The 22,594-nt window shown below is 35.7% G+C and overlaps 1 protein-coding gene across 1 annotated transcript in view; it reads left to right on the top strand.

Moving 5' to 3' along the window:
* Positions 1–20,617, top strand: part of LOC110466960 (zonadhesin-like) — a 42,332-nt gene extending 21,715 nt beyond the window's left edge. Inside the window, exons 23-43 of the mRNA XM_021523790.1 lie at positions 2,915–3,022; positions 3,783–3,884; positions 4,589–4,696; positions 5,011–5,112; positions 5,712–5,819; positions 6,181–6,282; positions 6,674–6,781; positions 8,229–8,330; positions 11,929–12,036; positions 12,540–12,641; positions 13,020–13,127; positions 14,210–14,311; positions 14,555–14,662; positions 15,008–15,109; positions 15,448–15,555; positions 16,710–16,817; positions 17,206–17,450; positions 18,130–18,449; positions 19,042–19,343; positions 19,757–19,953; positions 20,379–20,617. Of these exons, the coding sequence (XP_021379465.1) occupies positions 2,915–3,022; positions 3,783–3,884; positions 4,589–4,696; positions 5,011–5,112; positions 5,712–5,819; positions 6,181–6,282; positions 6,674–6,781; positions 8,229–8,330; positions 11,929–12,036; positions 12,540–12,641; positions 13,020–13,127; positions 14,210–14,311; positions 14,555–14,662; positions 15,008–15,109; positions 15,448–15,555; positions 16,710–16,817; positions 17,206–17,450; positions 18,130–18,449; positions 19,042–19,343; positions 19,757–19,953; positions 20,379–20,588 (2,960 nt within the window). The 3' untranslated portion in view covers positions 20,589–20,617. The remainder of the gene's footprint in view (positions 1–2,914; positions 3,023–3,782; positions 3,885–4,588; positions 4,697–5,010; positions 5,113–5,711; positions 5,820–6,180; positions 6,283–6,673; positions 6,782–8,228; positions 8,331–11,928; positions 12,037–12,539; positions 12,642–13,019; positions 13,128–14,209; positions 14,312–14,554; positions 14,663–15,007; positions 15,110–15,447; positions 15,556–16,709; positions 16,818–17,205; positions 17,451–18,129; positions 18,450–19,041; positions 19,344–19,756; positions 19,954–20,378) is intronic.
* The last annotated feature ends 1,977 nt before the right edge of the window (positions 20,618–22,594 follow it).

Below are 22,594 nucleotides of genomic sequence, written 5' to 3'. Positions count from 1 at the left end.
TGTCAGCCGAGGCAATGTGTTAACACAGTAGAGTATGATGGGTGTTTTATGTGTCAGCCGAGGCAATGTGTAAACACAGTAGAGTATGATGGGTGTTTTATGTGTCAGCCGAGGCAATGTATAAACACAGTAGAGTATGATGGGTGTTTGATGTGTCAGCTGAGGCAATGTATAAACACAGTAGAGTATGATGGGTGTTTGATGTGTCAGCCGAGGCAATGTGTAAACACGGTAGAGTATGATGGGTGTTTTATGTGTCAGCCAAGGCAATGTGTAAACACAGTAGAGAATGATGGGTGTTTTATGTGTCAGCCGAGGCAATGTGTTAATACAGTAGAGTATGATGGGTGTTTTATGTGTCACCCGAGGCAATGTGTAAACAGAGTAGAGTATGTTGGGTGTTTTATGTGTCCGCCGAGGCAATGTGTATACACAGTAGAGTATGATGGGTGTTTCGTTTATCATGCGAGGGAACCTGTTACGACTAAACACAATAGAGTATAAATTAGTGTTTTATGTGTCAGCCGAGGCAATGTGTATACACAGTAGAGTATGATGGGTGTTTCGTTTATCATGCGAGGGATCCTGTTACGAGTAAACACAATAGAGTATAAATTAGGGTTTGATGTGTCAGCCAAAGCAATTATACACAATAGAGTATGATGGGTTTTTCATTTATCATGCTAGGGAATCTTTAACGTGTTTAAACACAGTGGGATAGAATGGGTGTTTCATTTATCATGCGAGTGAACCTGTAACATGTATAAACACAGTAGAGTATGATGGATGTTTTATGTGTCAGCCGAGGTAATGTGTATACACAGTAGAGTATGATGGGTGTTTCGTTTATCATGCGAGGGATCCTGTTACGAGTAAACACAATAGAGTATAAATTAGGGTTTGATGTGTCAGCCAAAGCAATTATACACAATAGAGTATGATGGGTTTTTCATTTATCATGCGAGGGAATCTTTAACGTGTTTAAACACAGTGGGGTAGAATGGGTGTTTCATTTATCATGCGAGGGAATATTTACCGTGTTTAAACAGTAGAGTAGAATGGGTGTTTTATTTATCATGCGAGGGAATATGTAACGTGTATAAACCCATAGAGTAGAATGGGTGTTTCATTTATCATACGAGGGAACCTGTAACGTGTATAAACACAGTAGAGTAGAATGGGTGTTTCATTTATCATGCGAGGGAATCTTTAACGTGTTTAAACACCGTGGGGTAGAATGGGTGTTTCATTTATCATGCGAGGGAATCTGTAACGTGTTTAAACACAGTGGAGTAGAATGGGTGTTTCATTTATCATACGAGGCAATGTGTAAACACCGTAGAGTATGATGGGTGTTTGATGTGTCAGCCAAGGCAGTGTGTAAATACAGTAGAGTATGATGGGTGTTTCTTTTATCATGCGAGGGAACCTGTACTGTGTAAACACAATAGAGTATAAATTAGTGTTTAATGTGTCAGCCAAGGCAATTATACACAATAGAGTATGATGGGTTTTTCATTTATCATGCGAGGGAATCTTTAACGTGTTTAAACACAGTGGGGTAGAGTGGGTGTTTCATTTATCATGCGAGGGAATCTTTAACGTGTTTAAACACCGTGGGGTAGAATGGGTGTTTCATTTATCATGCGGGGGAATATTTACCGTGTTTAAACAGTAGAGTAGAATGGGTGTTTCATTTATCATGCCAGGGAATATTTACCGTGTTTAAAAGTATGATGGGTGTTTTATGTGTCAGCCGAGGCAATGTGTATACACAGTATAGTATGATGGGTGTTTCGTTTACCATGCGAGGGAACCTGTTACGTGTAAACACAATAGAGTATAAATTAGTGTTTGATGTGTCAGCCAAGGCAATTATACACAATAGAGTATGATGGGTTTTTCATTTATCATGCGAGGGAATCTGTAACGTGTTTAAACACAGTGGAGGAGAATGGGTGTTTCATTTATCATGCGAGGGAATATTTACCGTGTTTAAACACAGTAGAGTAGAATGGGTGTTTTATTTATCATTCGAGGGAATATGTAACGTGTATAAACACAGTAGAGTAGAATGGGTGTTTCATTTATCATGCGATGGAATATGTAACAGGTATACACACAGTAGAGTAGAATGGGTGTTGCATTTATCATGCGAGGGAACCTGTAACGTGTATAAACACAGTAGAGTAGAATGGGTGTTTCATTTATCATGCGAGGGAATCTGTAACGTGTATAAACATAGTAGAGTAGAATGAGTGTTTCATTTATCATGCGAGGGAATATGTAACGTGTTTTAACACAGTAGAGTAGAATGGGTGTTTTATTTATCATGCCAGGGAATCTGTAACGTGTATAAACACAGTAGAGTAGAATGGGTGTTTTATTTATCATGCGAGGAAATCTGTAACGTGTTTAAACACAGTAGAGAGGAATGGGTGATTCATTTATCATGCGAGGGAACCTGTAACGTGTATAAACACAGTATAGTAGAATAAGTGTTTCATTTATCATGCGAGGAACCTGTTACGTGTATAAACACAGTAAGGTAGAATGGGTGTTTTTTTTATCATGCGAGGGAACATGTAACGTGTATAAACACAGTAGAGTAGAATGGGTGTTTCATTTATCATGCGAGGAAATATGTAACGTGTTTAAACACAGTAGAGTAGAATGCGTGTTTTATGTATCATGCGAGGGAACCTGTAATGTGTAAACACAATAGAGTATAAATCAGTGTTTGATGTGTCAGCCAAGACAATGTGTAAACACAGTAGAGTATGATGGTTGTTTGATGTCTCAGCCAAGGCAAGGTGTAAACACAGTATAGTAGAATGGGTGTTTTATTTATCATGCGAGGAAATCTATAACGTGTTTAAACACAGTAGAGTAGAATGGGTGTTCAATGTTTCAGGCGAGGGAACGTGTAATGGTATTCCGTGCAGTGAGAATGCAGAATGTATAAACTACCATTGTATCTGTAAAAAGACATTTTATGGAGATGGATACCACGCCTGTTACCGTAAGTATACTGTTCGTGTGTCTTTATAACTATAGACAAATATTTGAATATGGTTGTTGTGTTTTTGTTTCCTATTTTCCATCATATGCATAGCAATAATTTGTAAGTGGGAGAGTTGAAATGATGAAGGGTGTTTTTACAGACTTAACTTGATATACAACTCAATTATATTTCTCCATAAAATCCTTATGAAAGGAAATTCATTGTTCTTCAAAATGTATAGATTAAATTTGAATTAGATAAAACCACAGTTATACAATATATAAGTTATATAATTTTATATTGGCGATATCAATTAAATACATGGTAGTTTAGAAGTATCCACATACTTTTGTGTAGTAAATAATATTGACACACGCTGGACGCCTGGGCATTAAGATTAAAATCAAGCGCGTCTCGATACGCGCGAAAAGAACTGTTATAAGATATCCACTATTAATACAATGCGTACAGTTATCTGCGCCTGTGGTACATATTTGCGGTTATATCTTTCAAGATTTTTTTAGTTAAGACAAATCGAATACACCTACGTCACCATGTAGAACACCAGGTGCATAATCCACGTATCATACATTGATTTTGTATGTCACGTGCAACACCACTCGTAGAAGTTTATATAAGGTAGCCAGTAATATGATTAATTGTATTGTGGTCAAAAGCGAATCTTTAAAGAATTATAAAAAATATGTTGCTATCATTTTGTAATGCTTTGCAGTATATTTACGATGTCACATGAGTATGAACACATTGTATTCCACAGCTTACTGCTCCGGACGGAAATGTGGGGAGCATGCCACATGTTCTGACAACCAATGTGCCTGTGAGACGGGGTTCCAGGGTGATGCTTACATCAAATGCGAACGTAAGTACATGTCATTCCATCAGGATAATATAACGGCAACAGTATTTTATTTACATTTAAAACAAAATCTTTATATAATTTTTTTTTTTCTATTCTTTCCTTTCGAAAAAAAAATGTTTGTTTATCTTACTAAATTACGTTAAGCACATTCTTAATTTGTCTTAAGTACAGTTCCGATGCTAAATATAATAATTAAATTGCAAAATTAAGCGTTACAGTCGCTGAGCTTATTAATTATATCACGAAGCGTTTATCAAAATAAGCGTTGCGACATACCTTCCCGAATAAAGCGATATACAGTATTCCAATTTAAAAGTATTTCATGTATATGTGATTTGCTGTTGGAAATTTATTAAAAAGTAAGTCAAAACCAAAAAAGGAACAACTATTGAAAGAATCCAATCCGTTATTAATTTAAAGTTTCCAATAGCATTTCACAAGGTACAGTAGTTTCAACAAAGATTCAGACATATATGTAAATCTGCCACCTCTTATAAATATGCAAATAAGTAGGGGAAAACGGAGAATTAAAAAGAAAGAAGAAAGAAGGAGAAAGAAGGAAGCAAATAGAACGAAGAAACGAGAAGAAATAAATATAAATGCCTCTTGCATCCTGTTTAGGGTCACTGTTGTCTGGTTTAACTTTGGATAAAGTTACAGTATGTATGAATGTATAAATAGAAACGTTGTTTTTACGTTTTCAGCCTTCGGAATCTGTGACGGAATGCACTGTGCTGATTATGCGGAGTGTCTCAACTATAAATGTGTTTGTAAAAAGGGTTACATTGGTAATGGCTACGAGCGGTGTAAACGTGAGTAATTGACATGTGATGTTGATTCCTGTATATTCAAAATTTAACGCATATCACTAGCTTTATTGTATTTGTGTGTGTGTGTTCATATATATATACAGTTTTAAGCAGAAAGAAGATCATATTTACATGGATGTATCAATATCTATATTACTATAAATGTAAATATTAAAATATAAAAATATATAAAAAAAATCATTAAACATATAGACATACACACGTGAACAAATATACGCCTACAAATTTGATGAAGAATGTACGTTTGCACTTAAGCACTCTATAAGATGTTCAGATTATTATTTATTTACAATCAGCTCTATGTGGGGGCAAAGAATGTGTGCTGTACGCGCATTGTGAAGATGGCACGTGTAAATGTAATAGCAGTTACCATGGAAACGGTTATGTCATGTGCGAATGTAAGTAAATTTCATAGCGAAGACTGTTATAAAAGAAATGTAACACATACGTCTTGATGATCATAGTAGATGTTTGTATGTGGTTCTTCCATTCTTTTCTTTCCAATAAATATTTGCTCATCTTTCAGTAACGTGCTGTTGTATATAAGTTGTTTATTTTTATATTTTCACCCCTATTGTTTCATTGCAAAAGTAAAATACTATGATTTTATAAAGATATATTCAAATTCAAGCTATGTCTTTTTTTCCAATTCTATATAATCACAAAGCCAGATTATTTTTAGCAAAGAAACAGAAAGGTAGGAATCAACAAAAAGCCCACTTATCAAGTATGAAAGATATTGTTCGCAATACTGTAAAATTTGACATATTCATCCAGATGATATTAACGATAATGTTGAATCTTTCAAAAGCTCCACAAAAATGTGCATGCAAGAAATATTTGATTACAGCAATATTGCCAACGCGAAAGTTTGAAACGTCAAACCGCGATAACTATACGTATAACACTGTGAACGTATGTAAAACCTATCAAACGACTGTCGTTAGGTAGGTTTTATAGTGTTTCCTGATACAAAGTTAGACTCTATATTTCATAGCTAACACACAATGCGGTGGGAAGGAATGTTGTCAGAACGCTGTCTGTACTAACTACCTGTGTCACTGCCAGCTAGGGTATTTTGGGGACGGTTACAGCAGCTGTAAAGGTAACACATCATATGATATCCGCTCAGACATATCGCTCTGCAATAAACGGAAATAATCTATATAAAAGTCTCATTGTTCGTGTTTCTCTTTGTAACTAACTCATCAAGAAACTGATTAAGATGACAAATCGTTGGACGATATGGATGACAAAAATGATAAAACTAGTTAACCATATTGCTCAAATAACGTATTGATATATGTGTATATAAAACACTCATAGCAATACAAGATACATGTTCTGTTCATAGAATACCGTAAATAAATTAAAATGTTCACGATTGTGCATTAAAGGATTAACAAATACGGTAAATTCAAATGGCTAACAGTTCATCTCCTGATATTGTTGCTAATTCACAACAGCCCTATGTGGAGGAAGAAAGTGTGCTGAGTACGCGCGATGTCTTGACGGGAGCTGTGTATGCGACCCGGGCTACCACGGAGATGCTCTCATCAAGTGTGAACGTAAGCTTTGAATAACGAAATGTTTACAAACATAACACATATACAAATATTTGCCCACTGTTATATTTTTCCTTCACTTGTTATATTGTTTTTCTTTCTTTTCAATGCATAGTGTTCGACACTAATATGCTTATGTTGTTTAATTGGTGTCCGGTTTTTTCTGATTTCAAAATAAAACAAAACGTTTAAGCATTTTATATCAATTTGATTACAAATATGTAACATGTTCATTTAAATTGTAACAAATTATGGAATCCTTTTTCAGTTTTGCTTTTTATCTTCTTTTCTCGTATTTCTTATTGTCTATATTGCACACTGCTTTAAAACGTGTGATATTGGTTTTAACTATCCTGACTGCGTTTGTTTCCGTAACCAAACTTTTATTTTACAGCTAAATATTTTTGTGGAGGACGCCAATGTGCAGACAATACAAGATGTGTTAATTATAAATGCCTGTGTTTGGATGGCTATACCGGGGACGCATACGAACAGTGTGATGGTAAAGTGTTATTTGTTTGACGTTTCAACATGAACGGTTTTGAAAATTCCGGTAATCTGGTTCCATGATATATTATAGTTGCGTTCATTGGTTCAGATCAAGATTTAGGGTGGTTTTCGGATGATTTGTAAAAAAAAATATCCTAAAATGTCTAGATGCGTCCTTACTTCGTTCTTATTGTGATTATTTTACGTAACAAGATGGTTGACTCTAGATCTGCCTGTGAACAATTAGCCCCAAAGTTGACAGTAACCTTGTGAGGTGGCTGAAATGTATGCCTGTAATGTTTACATGATATACTAGTTTAAGAATAAATGATACATTGTAGCCAGAGGTTGTGACGTAATAAAGATTTTTAATAGGTAACGTTCACTTTTACTGTATATCTACATAACGTTTCGGAACCCTTGTCTTGCGTTTGACCTTCGTGCCACTGCTGCGACCTAAACGGATATTGTGCAGTAAATGTCAACAAAATAAGTTCTTAAGTTCGTTCTTCCTTTGAATTTACTGTACAGTCTTTTGTAATATTTGTGACAGGGAACTGTATATTGTTATTATGTCATGTCTATTTCAACTTTTACAGTTAATAGCTTAATCAACATTGCATGTTGCAATTCACTTTTCCACGATGTTTTTGTGGGTATTTTTTAATAGTCAATAGTAAAATCCAAAGTTTTTGATAATGAATCAATTAACCACTTGAGTATACATGTATAACTTTTGATTAATATCAATAAATCATATAAGTTTTTTTTCAATTAATCAAGACGATTAAATTTATATAATTAAAGCAAGAATTAGTAATAGCGTAATAGTAGAAATATCACATAGATAAGAAATCATTACGTCTTTATTAACATTCCAGGTTAATTCATTTCTGGATAGTTTTTACCTTTACATATCGAAGAAAAACAAAATTCTAGTTAGGTACAGGTTGCAGTTTAATTTATCGCTTGTGTTCAATACTATATATATTATATTCAAAAATAAATGTATAAATAAAATCTAAAGTGTCTATTTGGTTTCAACAAATTTTATTGTGTTAACAAAAGGATTAGACAACAGACAGTGCCTATATAAGTCTTCTCCTGTAAGTGTATGTTTTCAAGGTAATTGTTTTCAAAAAATAAATATATAAATAAAATCTAAAGTATCTATGTTTTCAAAGTAGCTGTTTTCATATCAAATGCAAATCTTTCTCCCCATCCAAAACAAATGGGATTTTCCTGATATAAGTACACACTGTTCTGTGATATCATGTGAGTAATATTAACATTTTATTTATTAACAAGTAAATAAGTCGAACTTTGATATCTCGAACTTAGTGTCCCATATGTATCCATTAATTACAGACTTGATTATCTCGACGATTTTACATTAATATACACAGATTAATCTGTATATTGTAATTTGTAACTGATTTACTTTACCCTTTAATTTGCAGCACTGTGTGATGGCAGGAAATGTGCCGACTATGCGTATTGTGAAAATACAAAATGTGTTTGCCAGCCGGCGTATCATGGAGACGGATTCATCAAGTGTGAACGTAAGTACATCACAATACTAGAGTTGCTCCGCTTGATAATATGCAAATTACTTTATACCTGTGACACGGCAACAGATAAGTTATTGGTATATATACATTTATCGTGTTTATTTACAGTGTAGGTCCGGAGGGCATGGATTATCACATCTCATCAACTCTATACACCATCCCACTATACGACTTGCATTTTGTTAAATTAACGTTATAAGGGTATTTATTTTCTACAAACACACTACCAACACAAAATATATTGATCGTTGTGTGTGTGTTGTGTGTGTGTGTGTGTGTTTGTGCATCCTGCTTACTATTGATGTTATCTGTAGCTTTATTTCACCTTTGTATTGACCACAACCTTATCAATATTCAAATTAGTCATGGACACATTCACATGTATATTGTGACTCACAGGCAATATCATACAATCAGAATTTTGATAAACCAAATAGGAAGTGATACTACGATAAAACATAGTTATCCCCCTTCAATAGTGTCCGTGTGTGTATTATACTTGCGGTAGTGAAGCGTATGAAGCTTTGTCAACTTAATTACGAGATTGTATGGGTATGCATGTATCATTTCAGTTTATGATTAATAACCCAATTTGTTTAACCTGTTAACTTTGACACCATCAGAGTACTTCTCGAAATGGTGTATGATAATCAATTAATATCCGCAATTTATTCCTTAAAAACCATTTTAAAACTCTTTTTGAAAAGACACCGTGTAAAAGTGTGACGAGACACACAACATGAGTTGTCTCGCCTGATAGTATGCAAATCTAGTTGCACCTCTACAATGGCAGAAGCTACACATAAGGTATAAATACAAATATCACATCCATCAGTACTAACAGGTCCGGAGGGTTTGGATTAACCATTTGCTACGCGCAAAGACCCCAACTCTATAAAGCATCCCACCACATGACCTGTTTTGCCGAATCTTTAAAAAGATCGAAATTAGATCAAATTAAAACAGACTAAAGGTATAAATATTAACTATAATTCTGCTTCAATTATTGCTAATTGTAAATACACGAGGTCGAGTCGACCGTATTCGATATGATTTACTCACTTTAACAGGATAAACCATGTTTTAACAAACCTATGACAATATATCTGTTCTTGTGAGTTTGCACAAATTTCTATGTGGATCCGAGTGCATATAGTATGAAATGTTACATGATTTTATATACGGCGTCAAGAATTCGACAGTGTTTCATCTTATATCAACACACAACATTAACCGCATAATTCAAGTTGTCTTCACTAACGGATGGACTTCAACAATGGGTGTGCAGACAAAAACATTATTTTACTTTCCTATACCAAATCCATTTTGTTTAAAGTTATCAGAAAAAATATTGTAAACTTTTATGTTATCTTAATATCCTGCCAACGCTAATAACCAAATTAATAATTACAATGTATTATCCAGATGAATGTATCAAAGCACGGTTTTCAATTTCATTGATGGACTTTTGGTTAAGGAAAATACATGGTTATATGGACCTGAGAAAGAGATATTAAGTCGAGGTCAATACCACGTTTAGGTCCATGTTGCACATATTTACCGAAATAAATGTCATTAACTGTTATACAAGTCTGAAATTATCATGCTTTTATCATTAAACAAGACGCACGGCGCATAAGCAAATCGCCAAGAGAAAAGTGCTGCATTCGGCTAAATTTGACGTTTCAAATGAAGTGACGTCACGCTTTGAGTTAGTAATTAATAATATTTGATAAAAAAAAATTGGTTCATAAAAAAAAAAATCATACATTTTACCAATATTTAGATTAGGGTTATTCAAATCTTACAATATGTATCTCAGAATGATATCATTTGTAAAATTTGTAAATTCACAACCACGTCTTGTTAAAAGCTTAAATCGAAGTGATCACACACTCATTTAAACCTTTCCATTCTTGATCGGGATAAAAAGTTAGGCAAACGCGTTATTTTTGCTTAGACTATGAAGAAATACTAGTAAAAAGGTAATCACAGAGTTGCCGCCCTTTAAAACCGAGTAGAATATGCAAATGTATTGAAACCGCGATTACAGTCGCGGTGTAGTTACCGTGTATATATAGCAGTGTTAAATCCTGTGTGTGTATGGTAGGTCCGGAGGGTTTGGTTATCACACCGCAATGGTTCAATCTAACTCTATATCCCAATCCCACCATACGACCTACCCTTTTGTTACTTATCCCGAGTCGACCTACGACCAACTACTATTGTGTTACTTATCCCGAGTCGACCTACGACCAACTACTCTTGTGTTACTAATCCCGAGTCGATCTACGACCATGCCCATAAAGATTTTTTCTTCACATGTCACATATTGTACAACTGAAGATATATATATTAAAAGTGTAGTACAGTATAAATGCTGTGACGCCCGTTTATATGTGACACTCTTTTCTATGGAAACCTTATTTGTCTTCAAAAAACCCCTGGTAAAGGCTGTTTGCCAATCTTTTATTGATAACAATGTTAATGCTGCTTTTAAAACTGTCAGAAAAATCTACAAATATCTAGAATAATCGCAACACGACGTTTCCATGGGATGTTTGATAACAAAGTACAAAACTAACAACAGCCGAACAATTCATGCAAGAGTTCACCTGTACACTGTTAAAATAGGGTTAGATGCACTGACTCTGGGGACGTGGACTCAGCCTTGTTAGCTTTATAATGAGTCGTGATTGCTGTTTAAAATTCACAAACATTACACAAAATATTTTTTTATGATCCGGACCAGAATTGATCCTCTTATAAGCTGCCTGGTGTCGTTGTGACTGAATGCGAAGTCTCCGAAAACATCTTCTCTGAAACTTACTGCGCATGTTTGCTTATATTTGATGAGATAAGTCTGAAATAAAAGAAATAAAATGTATACTTAAGGAATGATTTTTATTTTTTCAACATTTATGAGGTCATAACAACAATGGGTTTATGGACATATTGAATGAATCGCGTTAGCGATTCATGAAAAATATGTCCAAAAACCCATTGTTGTTATGACCTCATAAATGTTGAAAAAATAAATATCATTCCTTATATTTACATTGACGAATCCTTTCAGTGGATCGATATAACAACGAATTAAAAAAATAAACAGGGTTTGTTCCTGCTTATACACGGGTGCAATGCAGTGGCGAGAACAGTGTTTTTTCGCGGGGAAATGTGACACTATCGTGAGAGATCTTAGCAACCGTCAACAACAATAACACAACAAAATGTAGTTCCATATTCAATGTTTATTTGTAGCACAGGACACGTGAATACGTGGATATTTCACAAAGCACAGTTCAATAATATTTTAAGATGTAAGAATTAAGCATCTAGGTCGGTCGTTCCGAGTGAGTAGTTTTTGTAGTGTATTACTACGCAGTGTGATCAGGTTACTATCAGTTTCCACGTGCTGAGATTCTATGAACACCTGTGTTATGCATTTATGAATGTAATTTTTGTCAATGGGTCTAAGCATACAGAATGTAAATATTCAAGAATATTCAGATAGATATTTCCTGAAAATGTCTGGTTAATTTTACAACCTTTCCAGTAAATGATCGATAGATGATGATTTCGTCCACAGTTTTGGGTGTTTGTGGAGGGAAACACTGTGCTAAGAACGCCGAGTGTACAGGATACCACTGTATATGTCCTCATGACTACATTGGAAATGGATACCTTTACTGTGAAAGTAAGAAGACCGTACAACTTAACGACCGTAACCGTCCCTCACTGATCCTGTGAATGCCTAAATCATCCAAAACATCCAGGCAAATTTAACAACCCCCAAACGAAATATGATATTGTGATGTCGTGGATTGTTCAAAGAAATTTGACAGATATTTTACTACGTACTGATAATGTCTTCATTCAAAAGGAAAAGGCAATTTTCATTACAACATATTGAATGATGCACTTCTTGTGATTTTAACAATACAATCAAAAACAATAAAACATTATTTGACATGTAGTTTTCTACGTACTGATCATGTATGTCTTCATTCAAAAGGAATTAAAACATTATATTGAATAAAGCATCTTGGTCTTTTGAACAATAAAATAAAACGAAGTAGATCAATAAATAATCAAATTTCATAAATGTTACGTTCTCGATCAGTTGTTTCAATAACTCCTACCTCAGTACTATTTTTACTGACACTATTGATAATTAAATGGAAATATATATATTAATAGAATTATGCAACGGGAGGAAATGTGCTCTGTATGCAGAATGTACGAATACAGGCTGTCAATGCCAACCTGGTTACCATGGAAATCCGTATCTTAAATGTGAAGGTAAGCATACGGAAATCCTTATTAATCTGATCAATGTGAATGCAACATATATATATTAATTAATACAATTGTTTTCATGTGTACTGGTTGTTGCGAACTATGCCCGTACGTAATGTTCGCTGATAACTGAAGTATACCATCGCGACGTTCAGTATTGATCGTTAGAGATCAGGGATTAAAGATAACAGAAACTTTGAATTCGCGAAGGGTCTCGTCGCGAATAAACGTGAAATTATTCTATCACAAAAACAATGTAATCTACAAAAACGTGTTGGTTATACTTAAACTAGCTTTGTAAATTGATGTGGGCGATGTTTGGTGACGTAAATCATGCATGTTTTGTTGTTTCTTAAAGTGATCAGTTTTTTGTTGTTTCAGTGATAAGTCTATGTGGTGGTAAAACATGCGCAGAGAACGCCCAATGTTCAAACTACGCGTGCCAATGTAAGCCAGGGTTCATTGGAGACGGCATCGTAAAATGTCAAGGTGAAGTAATAAAATCCATAATATCTCACAATAGGTGTAAAGGTCTAGTTAAGGTTATATAATATAAAGGTTTAGTTAAGTCTAGTTAAGGTTATATAATATAAAGATTTAGTTAAGTCTAGTTAAGGTTATATAATATAAAGGTTTAGTTAAGTCTAGTTAAGGTTATATAATATAAAGATTTAGTTAAGTCTAGTTAAGGTTATATAATATAAAGGTTTAGTTAAGTCTAGTTAAGGTTATATAATATAAAGATTTAGTTAAGTCTAGTTAAGGTTATATAATATAAAGGTTTAGTTAAGTCTAGTTAAGGTTATATAATATAAAGATTAAGTTACGTCTAGTTAAGGTTATATAATATAAAGGTTTAGTTAAGTCTAGTTAAGGTTATTTAATATAAAGGTTTAGTTAAGTCTAGTTAAGGTTATATAATATAAAGATTTAGTTAAGTCTAGTTAAGGTTATATAATATATAAAGGTTTAGTTAAGTCTAGTTAAGGTTATATATTATAAAGGTTTAGTTAAGTCTAGTTAAGGTTAAATGATATAAAGATTTAGTTAAGTCTAGTTAAGGTTATATAATATAAAGATTTAGTTACGTCTAGTTAAGGTTATATAATATAAAGGTTTAGTTAAGTCTAGTTAAGGTTAAATGATATAAAGGTTTAGTTAAGTTTAGTTAAGTTAAGTTATACTATAAAGAAACGTTGAAGAAATATGATACATACAGTAAAATTTTCGCAATATTTTAATATGATTTGTGCGTTGTTTTATGAGTAATATTGCTTCTGATATCACCATTTCCCTCTCTCCTAACACGCTTCTTCGTAAACAACAAACGGCAAAATGGCGTTGATAACTTCTGATCTCTAAATGATATGCAATTTAAAAATGTTTGGATTAATTTACTAAAATAAAACAATTATGACAAATATAAAAAAAATGCTGCGTTTGCATCTCTAAAAATATTAGTATAACACTTCCGTCATTAATCATCAAATATGTAGAGGAAGAAAACTGAATTAATGTTATGTATCTCCTATTCAATCTAACTATAAGCGTGTATATGGGCCTTTTTTCAGAAACATGCAATGGGAGGTTATGCGTTCCGTTTGCAGAATGTAAAAACGGTAATTGTGAGTGCCAGGAAAATTATCATGGATTCGGTTTCTGGAAGTGTGAACGTAAGTAAAAGGCCTTTAAATTCAAATACTCAGCAATTCAACGATAAGCAATGATACAGACCGTTTTCAATTTGTTAAAAGATACACGTAATTGACATCTCCTCCTCCAACTCAATCTCTGCTCGATTCGATATACCTATAGCAAAACTTATATTTATTATGCAATATGTTACAAAAGAATAAAAAAATGTCTAAAGTAATCTGCATAATTGAGATGTAAAGGATGTTGATTCTCGATTTCAGCACACGGTATTTGTAACGGCCAGAAGTGTGCTACTCATGCTAAATGTATTAATTTCCAATGTATATGTGAGGCTGGACATTTCGGGGATGGTTACAACTCCTGCAAACGTAAGTACGGCAAATAACATTCAAGGAATAAAGTATGATCTTTAGCTGACGATCAAAGTAGTATGTGATAATTTACTTTTTACCGATTTTCTACTACGAACAAGAAAGAATAAAATATCTACAGTACATATTCAAAATGTTTATAATTCCAGGGTATCGTGATACCGTAAATACTGAAATATATATAAATAACTACAGTTGAAAACAAGGCTATATATCTATCTTTTGAAATTATATAGTATTAACGGTGTATTCCTTTCCTTTAAAGAGATGACCTAAAAATAGATATTATTTGAGGGTTTTTTATTCAATGTGTGTGTATATACATTTATATTTATTCTCCAGCATTCTGTGGTGGAGGTGTTTGTACTGAACACGCTCAGTGTTCAAACGGAACATGTGTCTGTCACACCGGTTATCATGGAAACGGCTACCTCAAGTGTGAACGTGAGTTGTGACGATTTAGTAATAACAAAGAGGAATAACTAATATATTTAAATATCGAGCTTACCATTAAAACTGGGTAATAGATACAGTGTGAATTAAATACATTGGACCACACAGCTGTAAGGTCAACTTACATGAGAACACCGGCCATGGCTGTTTTTGTGTTATGATTAGTCTACATCAGTTTATATCAGTATCTCTCACAAAGGAACACATCTTCATTTATCAATTTTTGTTCCAATTATATTTTTTTAATTTTCGATAATTTTAATCTCTAATGTTCAACATTTCCTGCTTGCTGCTGCTGCTGCTGCTGCTGATGATGATGATGATGGCAGCACTGGGTATCTGCGGAGGCCGTGAGTGTGCTAAATATGCCGTCTGTGAAAATTTCAAGTGTGTCTGCAGACCAGGCTACTTCGGGGACGGATATACCTACTGCGATCGTAAGAAACAATTCATTGACGAAATTAATATACTTCGTTTCATGTATTACATCTATGATTGTTTGATAAGTAATAATTTGTTCATAAATTTTCAATATTTTTCAATATGCAGCTGCTGAAAATAGTGGTGGAAGAAAGTGTTGGTAAATAGTTCAGTGTATAAGTGTTTTAACAAGTAATTTACTACAGGTATTTCCGAATGGAAGTTAAAGGTGTCCCATATCTCATTTGTGTATCGATACAAAAGATCATTGCTGCAAGTTATGCATTCTAATGAAGTCACGCTGTTTACAGCGTTGGCAGGTTATCCGTAACAGCTGACATGTCGACTGTATTTTGTATTTATCAACACTCGTGTTCGTTGTCTTATGTTTAACATGATATGATAATCTTAAATATCATAAATTAATGCTTAACATGACATAGTTTAGCCGGTATCGCTCGAAATAAGATTAGTTTACCAATAAACTTCTAATTTCACTTTATTGCCGTATTGATCGTGGTCTAGTAGATTTCTATGTTTTTATTATTCTCTATGACGCCTGCCAATGCTTAAAGCATTGAAGTTTTACATAGGAACATTAACACTTGCTCCATAGATCGCCCCGAGAGCAACCTGTTATCAACATGTATAAAACATATACGAATGTAACCGTATTGAAGTATACGCGCCGTACTGGGCATAACGTTACGCTGAATACAAGCTCTTACCAAAAATGCAAAAGAATATCACCACTTTTCGGCAGTTCTCAAGTATGCTAAAATGTGTGTATCCTATGAAATTTCGTGAAAAATATCGGTAACGGAGTGAACTAGGCATGCTTTATCGCGGACGTTTTAATGTTGTCACACGTGACGGTCATATGACATATTAGGTACGTACGCACTGGTGCAAATAGACAGAAATAATGGAAATTCATAACTATTAACATTTTGTTTGATTTTGGTGTATTATAATGTTTAGGAGCAACATTAACATGCTTGCGTTACCTAATTAGTTTCAGATCAAAAGTGAGAAGTGTCAGTTTTACCAAACCGAGCAATATATAAAACGACCATGTCATGGAAATAATTTGTTTCAATACTTACAATTGTATCCGTATACTCTATTTTCTCACCAGCCTGATGGACATTATGCGATGTGTCTATTTCAGTGGACGGGTACTGTCGGGGGAACAAGTGTGCTGACAACGCCGAGTGTATCAACAACCTTTGTGTTTGTCGGGGTGGCTACGTAGGTGACGGAGAAGTGGCCTGTAAAAGTAAGCAGAAGAAAAATGTAAAATATTTGGAAAACTTTATTTAATGTCTTTGTTTAGTTATATCTGGATAAATACTACATTTATTTACAAGAATACTAAAATTTATTCTCTTACGGAACTTTTGAGAATGGACAATGGCTCCAACGCATGACTAGATTTCAGTGTCATGTAGAGAAATGCTTTAGCACGGTATTCTTTAGACATAAACTCTAAACATTCCGCATATCTTTTGATATTTTGCTTATGATTAAATGATTAAAATTCTAGCATTTGTGGTTCATGTAACAGTCCGATACACCGTTCGTTACTCTGGTTTTCCAAAAGTAAATTGCATGTATGCAGTGGATTAAAGAAGCTCAACTATATCATACCTTGTTTCCCTTGACAGGGAAGTGTGTTTGCTCAGCCTCCGGAGATCCGCACTACTCCCGTTACGACGGTAAAACGCTCAACTTCCAAGGCATATGTAAATACACATTGACAAAGCTTAAAAAGACAATAGGCGGGTGCTATTTCAACATAGAGGTCAAAAACGAACATCGGGGCAAGAGCACCCGTGTGTCGTGGACGAGACTGGTGGACATCAGGATCAACGAAGTTAATATCAGGCTACTCAGGAGGAAGAAGGTGTTGGTAAGATTGGCGGCCAAGTTAATCAAATAGATCGTGATTAGGTGGTCTAAAGTCACACGATAGCAATTTAGATGGTTTCTAGTTTGAACCACTTTGTGGTAATATAAGACTCTTTCATGCCCAGGGGTGTAGGATAGAGAAATTTCACCCAAACGGTTTTTAAATTGGGTCCAACCGGTGGATTTGATAAATTCGGAAACAAATCCAAGGAAGAAGTTTGCCTATCTCGCACACCAAGGCATGAAAGAATATTTTTCTCGCATTCCATTCACAAGAATTATCCAAGAAACCACAAAAAGGCGTCGAAATTCCCGCTTCAATGGAGTATTCCCCATTTCGTGATATCACGTTATTGTTGACCCATTGTGACGTCATACACCTTGAATTCGATGTAGGATAGAGATTTCGTACACCACTTACTTACTGTGGACAAGACTGTCATATACACATGCATGAGAGAAAATGCTTATCATGTTAGCGATAATATTTTCCCCGTTTTTTCAAACAATACAGCAGCAATGCACATTAAATAAAATATAATTTACATGTATCTTGTTTCTTTATGACAAATATTAACTTTAATTTTTGATATAATTGACAATGTTCAATGCAATGAATTGATGGCTCCTTGATTTTAGTTAAATACAATCGAATGTGTAGTTATGGAATTTATTATTAGGTAAACAGCTACCTGCATCATCTACCCGTTATGGAAAATGGCTATCAGATCTATCGGAGCGGTATTTGGGTAGTTGTGACCTCGCGTTGCGGGGTAACGGTGTGGTGGAATGGCAAGGCAGCTGTCATGGTGGAGGTAAAAGTCGACTACGGACAACATCTCACCGGTATCTGTGGCAACTGTAACGGCCTGGATGACGATGACCGGAAGCGGGACGGAGAAGACGTAACAGGCTACCCGAAACGTAAGCGGGGCGCTATCATTGGTCACAGTTACATAGTGGAGGATGACACTGAACCGGAAGGAGGTGTTGCGGAAGAGTAAGTCTAGTTTTTGTCGTTATGGGTATGATCCTATATCCTCAGTGTGGTTTGGTTCAGATGGAGTTCAACTTGCGTTAAGCCAGGGTTGATGTTGAGGTTTATTTTACCTGTTTTAAGTGATAACGTGCTTTAGCGCTTTGTTCTCATCCTCGAAATTTCAAGTGTGCGCTCACTTTCGTCCTCTAAAACCCTGAAATATGTCACGACAAAATCGAAAGTTCAATGTGCTCCACCTTGTGGATGATGCAAGAAGACTTGTTTGATCCTTTCATGTACATCAAAAACATCCCGCGGCAGCGCAACAGTAATATTGAATGGCCTTGAAGTCGTGTGTTGTTCCTCTAATCTTCAAAGGACATGTATAAGGTACCTGAAGCCAATCGACTGTGTGCAGAGAACGAAGGTGAGCGTAGACCATGGAATGTCGATGATGTTTTGTTCTGTACATCTCATTCTGAATCTATAACATTACTACCAGTTTCATTTCAAAACGTATTTGTTGTCGTTTTAATAACTTAAAACAATCAGTTCCAATAAAACTTATCCTTAAGTCCAATGAACACAATATGTTTAACGTACATGTCTGTAGATGCAAGACAGAAGAGGTTGAGACACCCGAGTGTTCCGAGGAACACGTGGAGGCAGCCAAGGCAGTAGAGCTATGTGGTCTACTGGACTACAGCGTTAGTGACAGTCCATTCCGCCAGTGTATCAAGCAAAACCCAATCCTGGCAGACGTCAAGCTTAAGGCCTGTATTTTCGACGTCTGCGCTAATTATGGCGACAGCTCTGTGGATGTACAGTCTATAGGGTGTGGCTACTATGAGGAGTTCGATGAAGAGTGCTCTCTTAGAGGATTCCACGTGAAGTGGCGGACCACTGATATATGTCGTATGTATGATATGTTGGAGTTAAAAATATTTTTTTCTGATTGTTTGATTATCAATTTTATCGACCAATTTGCATTTCAACAAACCTGAATATATCAAAAGGTTTAATTTGTCCGTACACGCCTTTCTAGAGAAAAAGATTATATAGACAAAACGTGAACTGTTTATTACATTGGTAGTTGAGTAACTCGTGCTTGTTACTTTTGAGGTAAGTTATGGTCACTTGAAATGTATACCTACTTCAAGCACAAATGTTTTTTGAGATTTCTTTGAAATGTGTTTTTACGATTTTACGATATATATATTATTTTCCAACATCAGATTTACTTTAACATAATTTTAGCTATTCTTTAAACCTAACAATATGTATCATTATAACGTTTGTGTCACGGTTGACCTATGTTGCTGTCGTAGCCCTGCGATGCCCAATCAACATGCGATATAACCCGTCCGTGAGTGGCTGTCCAGCATCGTGTGTCAACCCTAACCCCTCGTGTAACCTACCCACTACGGACGGATGTGAATGCTTGCCGGGCCTGCTCGAGAGTGGCGACAAGTGCGTGAAGAAAGAGGAGTGTGGCTGTCAGTGCGGGGACCTACCCTATGTCCCGGTAAACTTATACACTACTTTAAGTGATGTTTAAAATGCAAAGTCGTCAATGTGACGTCACACTTTATTTAAGGAATATCTACTACCATTAGTGTTAATGCGAGAGGTAATACATGGGTATATTCATTACAAAGCATGGTAATCAAGTGATATATATAGATCGATCATCTATAAATGTATTCAATTATTTTCTCATTATGAAGATTTATTGTTACATTTCAGCTTTGTAGCATTCTTACGCTAATTGTAAAATTCCGGTTTGTGTACAATGTACAAATATGTAGATCTTTTAAGAGACATTTTCCTGAAAACGACTCCACATTAGGTCAATGTGGTTTTCTGAAGTATTCAGCAAATGTTTTTTTAATAAAGTGGTATGCGAATTTAACAGCAAATTTTAATGAAAGATTTATACGTGTTTTGCAGGTTGGAGAGCAATATGTGACAGAAGATTGCGCAGAGGTAACAGAATGTCGACTGGTCTACGGCAAGCCAGTGATGAGGGGTGTGCAAATTAATATAGAATGTGGAACGAACGCATTGTGTGCCCTTAAGGAGGGCGTGCCCACATGCACGTGCAATGCTGGATACACACGGGAAGGAAACAGCACCTGTGTTCCCATACAACATTATTAATACGTATATCATGCGTTTATTAAAGAGTTTACTAGATTTTGGTAGGCATTGCTCCGTGTTATCATTTCTATCGTAATAAAAATGATCATTAAAGGGGGATCAACACCACTTTGCTTACTAAGAAAAGTTTGAGTAAGAAGAAAAGGATAGACTAAGACGAGTAAAATAGAAGGTTTCATTTTAGACGGACGTTTCAATATCTGAATTCCTGCTGAAAGTGCGTTGTACGAATTCCCTGGTCCATTAATTTGAATTAGCATTAAAGAAAGAAACGTAAGACTACGTCAGAATGCATTGTAGGCACGTTAATGGAGTTCATCCAAACCAAAGATGGTGAAGCTTGAACGATGCTTAGGCGATAGCTGTACATGGAATGGACATTTCAAGTGCACTGCTAAGTTCGACCAACGACGTGCTTATGATTCAGGCATCAAGGGCCTGCACGCTATCTGAAACAACCTCTTTATCAATTCAGGCACAAGAACAAGACCTGCACGCTATCTGAACCAACCTCTTTATCAATTCAGGCACCAAGGATAAGACCTGCACGCTATCTGAACCAACCTCTTCATCAAATCACGCAACAACGACAAGAACTGCCCGCTATCTGAACCAACCGCTTTATCAAATCAGGCATCAAGGATAAGACCTGCACGCTATCTGAAACAACCTCGTTATCAATTCAGGCACCAAGACCAAGACCTGCACGCTATCTGAAACAACCTCGTTATCAATTCAGGCACCTAGAACAAGCCCTGCACGCTATCTGAAACAACCTCTTAATCAATTCAGGCACAAGAACAAGACCTGCACGCTATCTGAACGAACCTCTTTATCAAATAAGGCATCAAGGACAAGATATGCACGCTATCTGAACCAACTTCTTTATCAATTCAGGCCCCAAGAACAAGACCTGCGCGCTATCGGAACCAACCGCTTTATCAAATCAGGCATCAAGGACAAGCCCTGCACGCTATCTGAAACAACCTCCCTACCAATTCAGGCACAAGAACAAGACTTGCACGCTATCTGAACCAACCTCTTCATCAAATCACGCAACAACGACAAGAACTGCCCGCTATCTGAACCAACCTCTTCATCAAATCACGCAACAACGACAAGAACTGCCCGCTATCTGAACCAACCTCTTCATCAAATCACGCAACAACGACAAGAACTGCCCGCTATCTGAACCAACCTCTATATCAATTCAGGCACCAAGGATAAGACCTGCACGCTATCTAAACCAACCTCTTTATCAAATCAGGCATCAAGGACAAGCCCTGCACGCTATCTGAACCAACCGCTTTATCAAATCAGGCATCAAGGACAAGATATGCACGCTATCTGAACCAACTTCTTTATCAATTCAGGCACAAGAACAAGACTTGCACGCTATCTGAACCAACTTCTTTATCAATTCAGGCTCCAAGAACAAGACCTGCACGCTATCTGAAACAACCTCGTTATCAATTCAGGCACAAGAACAAGACTTGCACGCTATCTGAACCAGCCTCTTTATCAATTCAGGCTCCAAGAACAAGACCTGCACGCTATCTGAAACAACCTCGTTATCAATTCAGGCACCTAGAACAAGCCCTGCACGCTATCTGAAACAACCTCTTAATCAATTCAGGCACAAGAACAAGACTTGCACGCTATCTGAACCAACCTCTTTATCAAATCAGGCATCAAGGATAAGACCTGCACGCTATCTAAACCAACCTCTTTATCAATTCAAGCACCAAGGACAAGACCTGCACGCTATCTGAACCAACCTCTTTATCAACCTGACAGTGCTGATAAAATGTTAAAATGGCTTGAAATAACGGTAAACGGCAGGGAAATGCAAGAAGCCTTACACCAGAGGTAAATCCTGAAGAGCCAGTTACGGAACCAGAACAGACATTGCGCATTAACACAGGTCGCGATCCACATAGAAGAACATATAGAAAGGGCTAATGGAACGGAAAAGATAAAAATAAAAAAACCACCAGTGAGTACAG

This window comes from Mizuhopecten yessoensis, unplaced genomic scaffold (genome assembly GCF_002113885.1).
Source record: "Mizuhopecten yessoensis strain PY_sf001 unplaced genomic scaffold, ASM211388v2 scaffold1721, whole genome shotgun sequence".
NCBI classification, from domain to species: domain Eukaryota; kingdom Metazoa; phylum Mollusca; class Bivalvia; order Pectinida; family Pectinidae; genus Mizuhopecten; species Mizuhopecten yessoensis.
The sequence above is the reverse complement of the archived record's forward strand: the minus strand, read 5'-3'. Positions and strand labels throughout refer to the sequence as shown.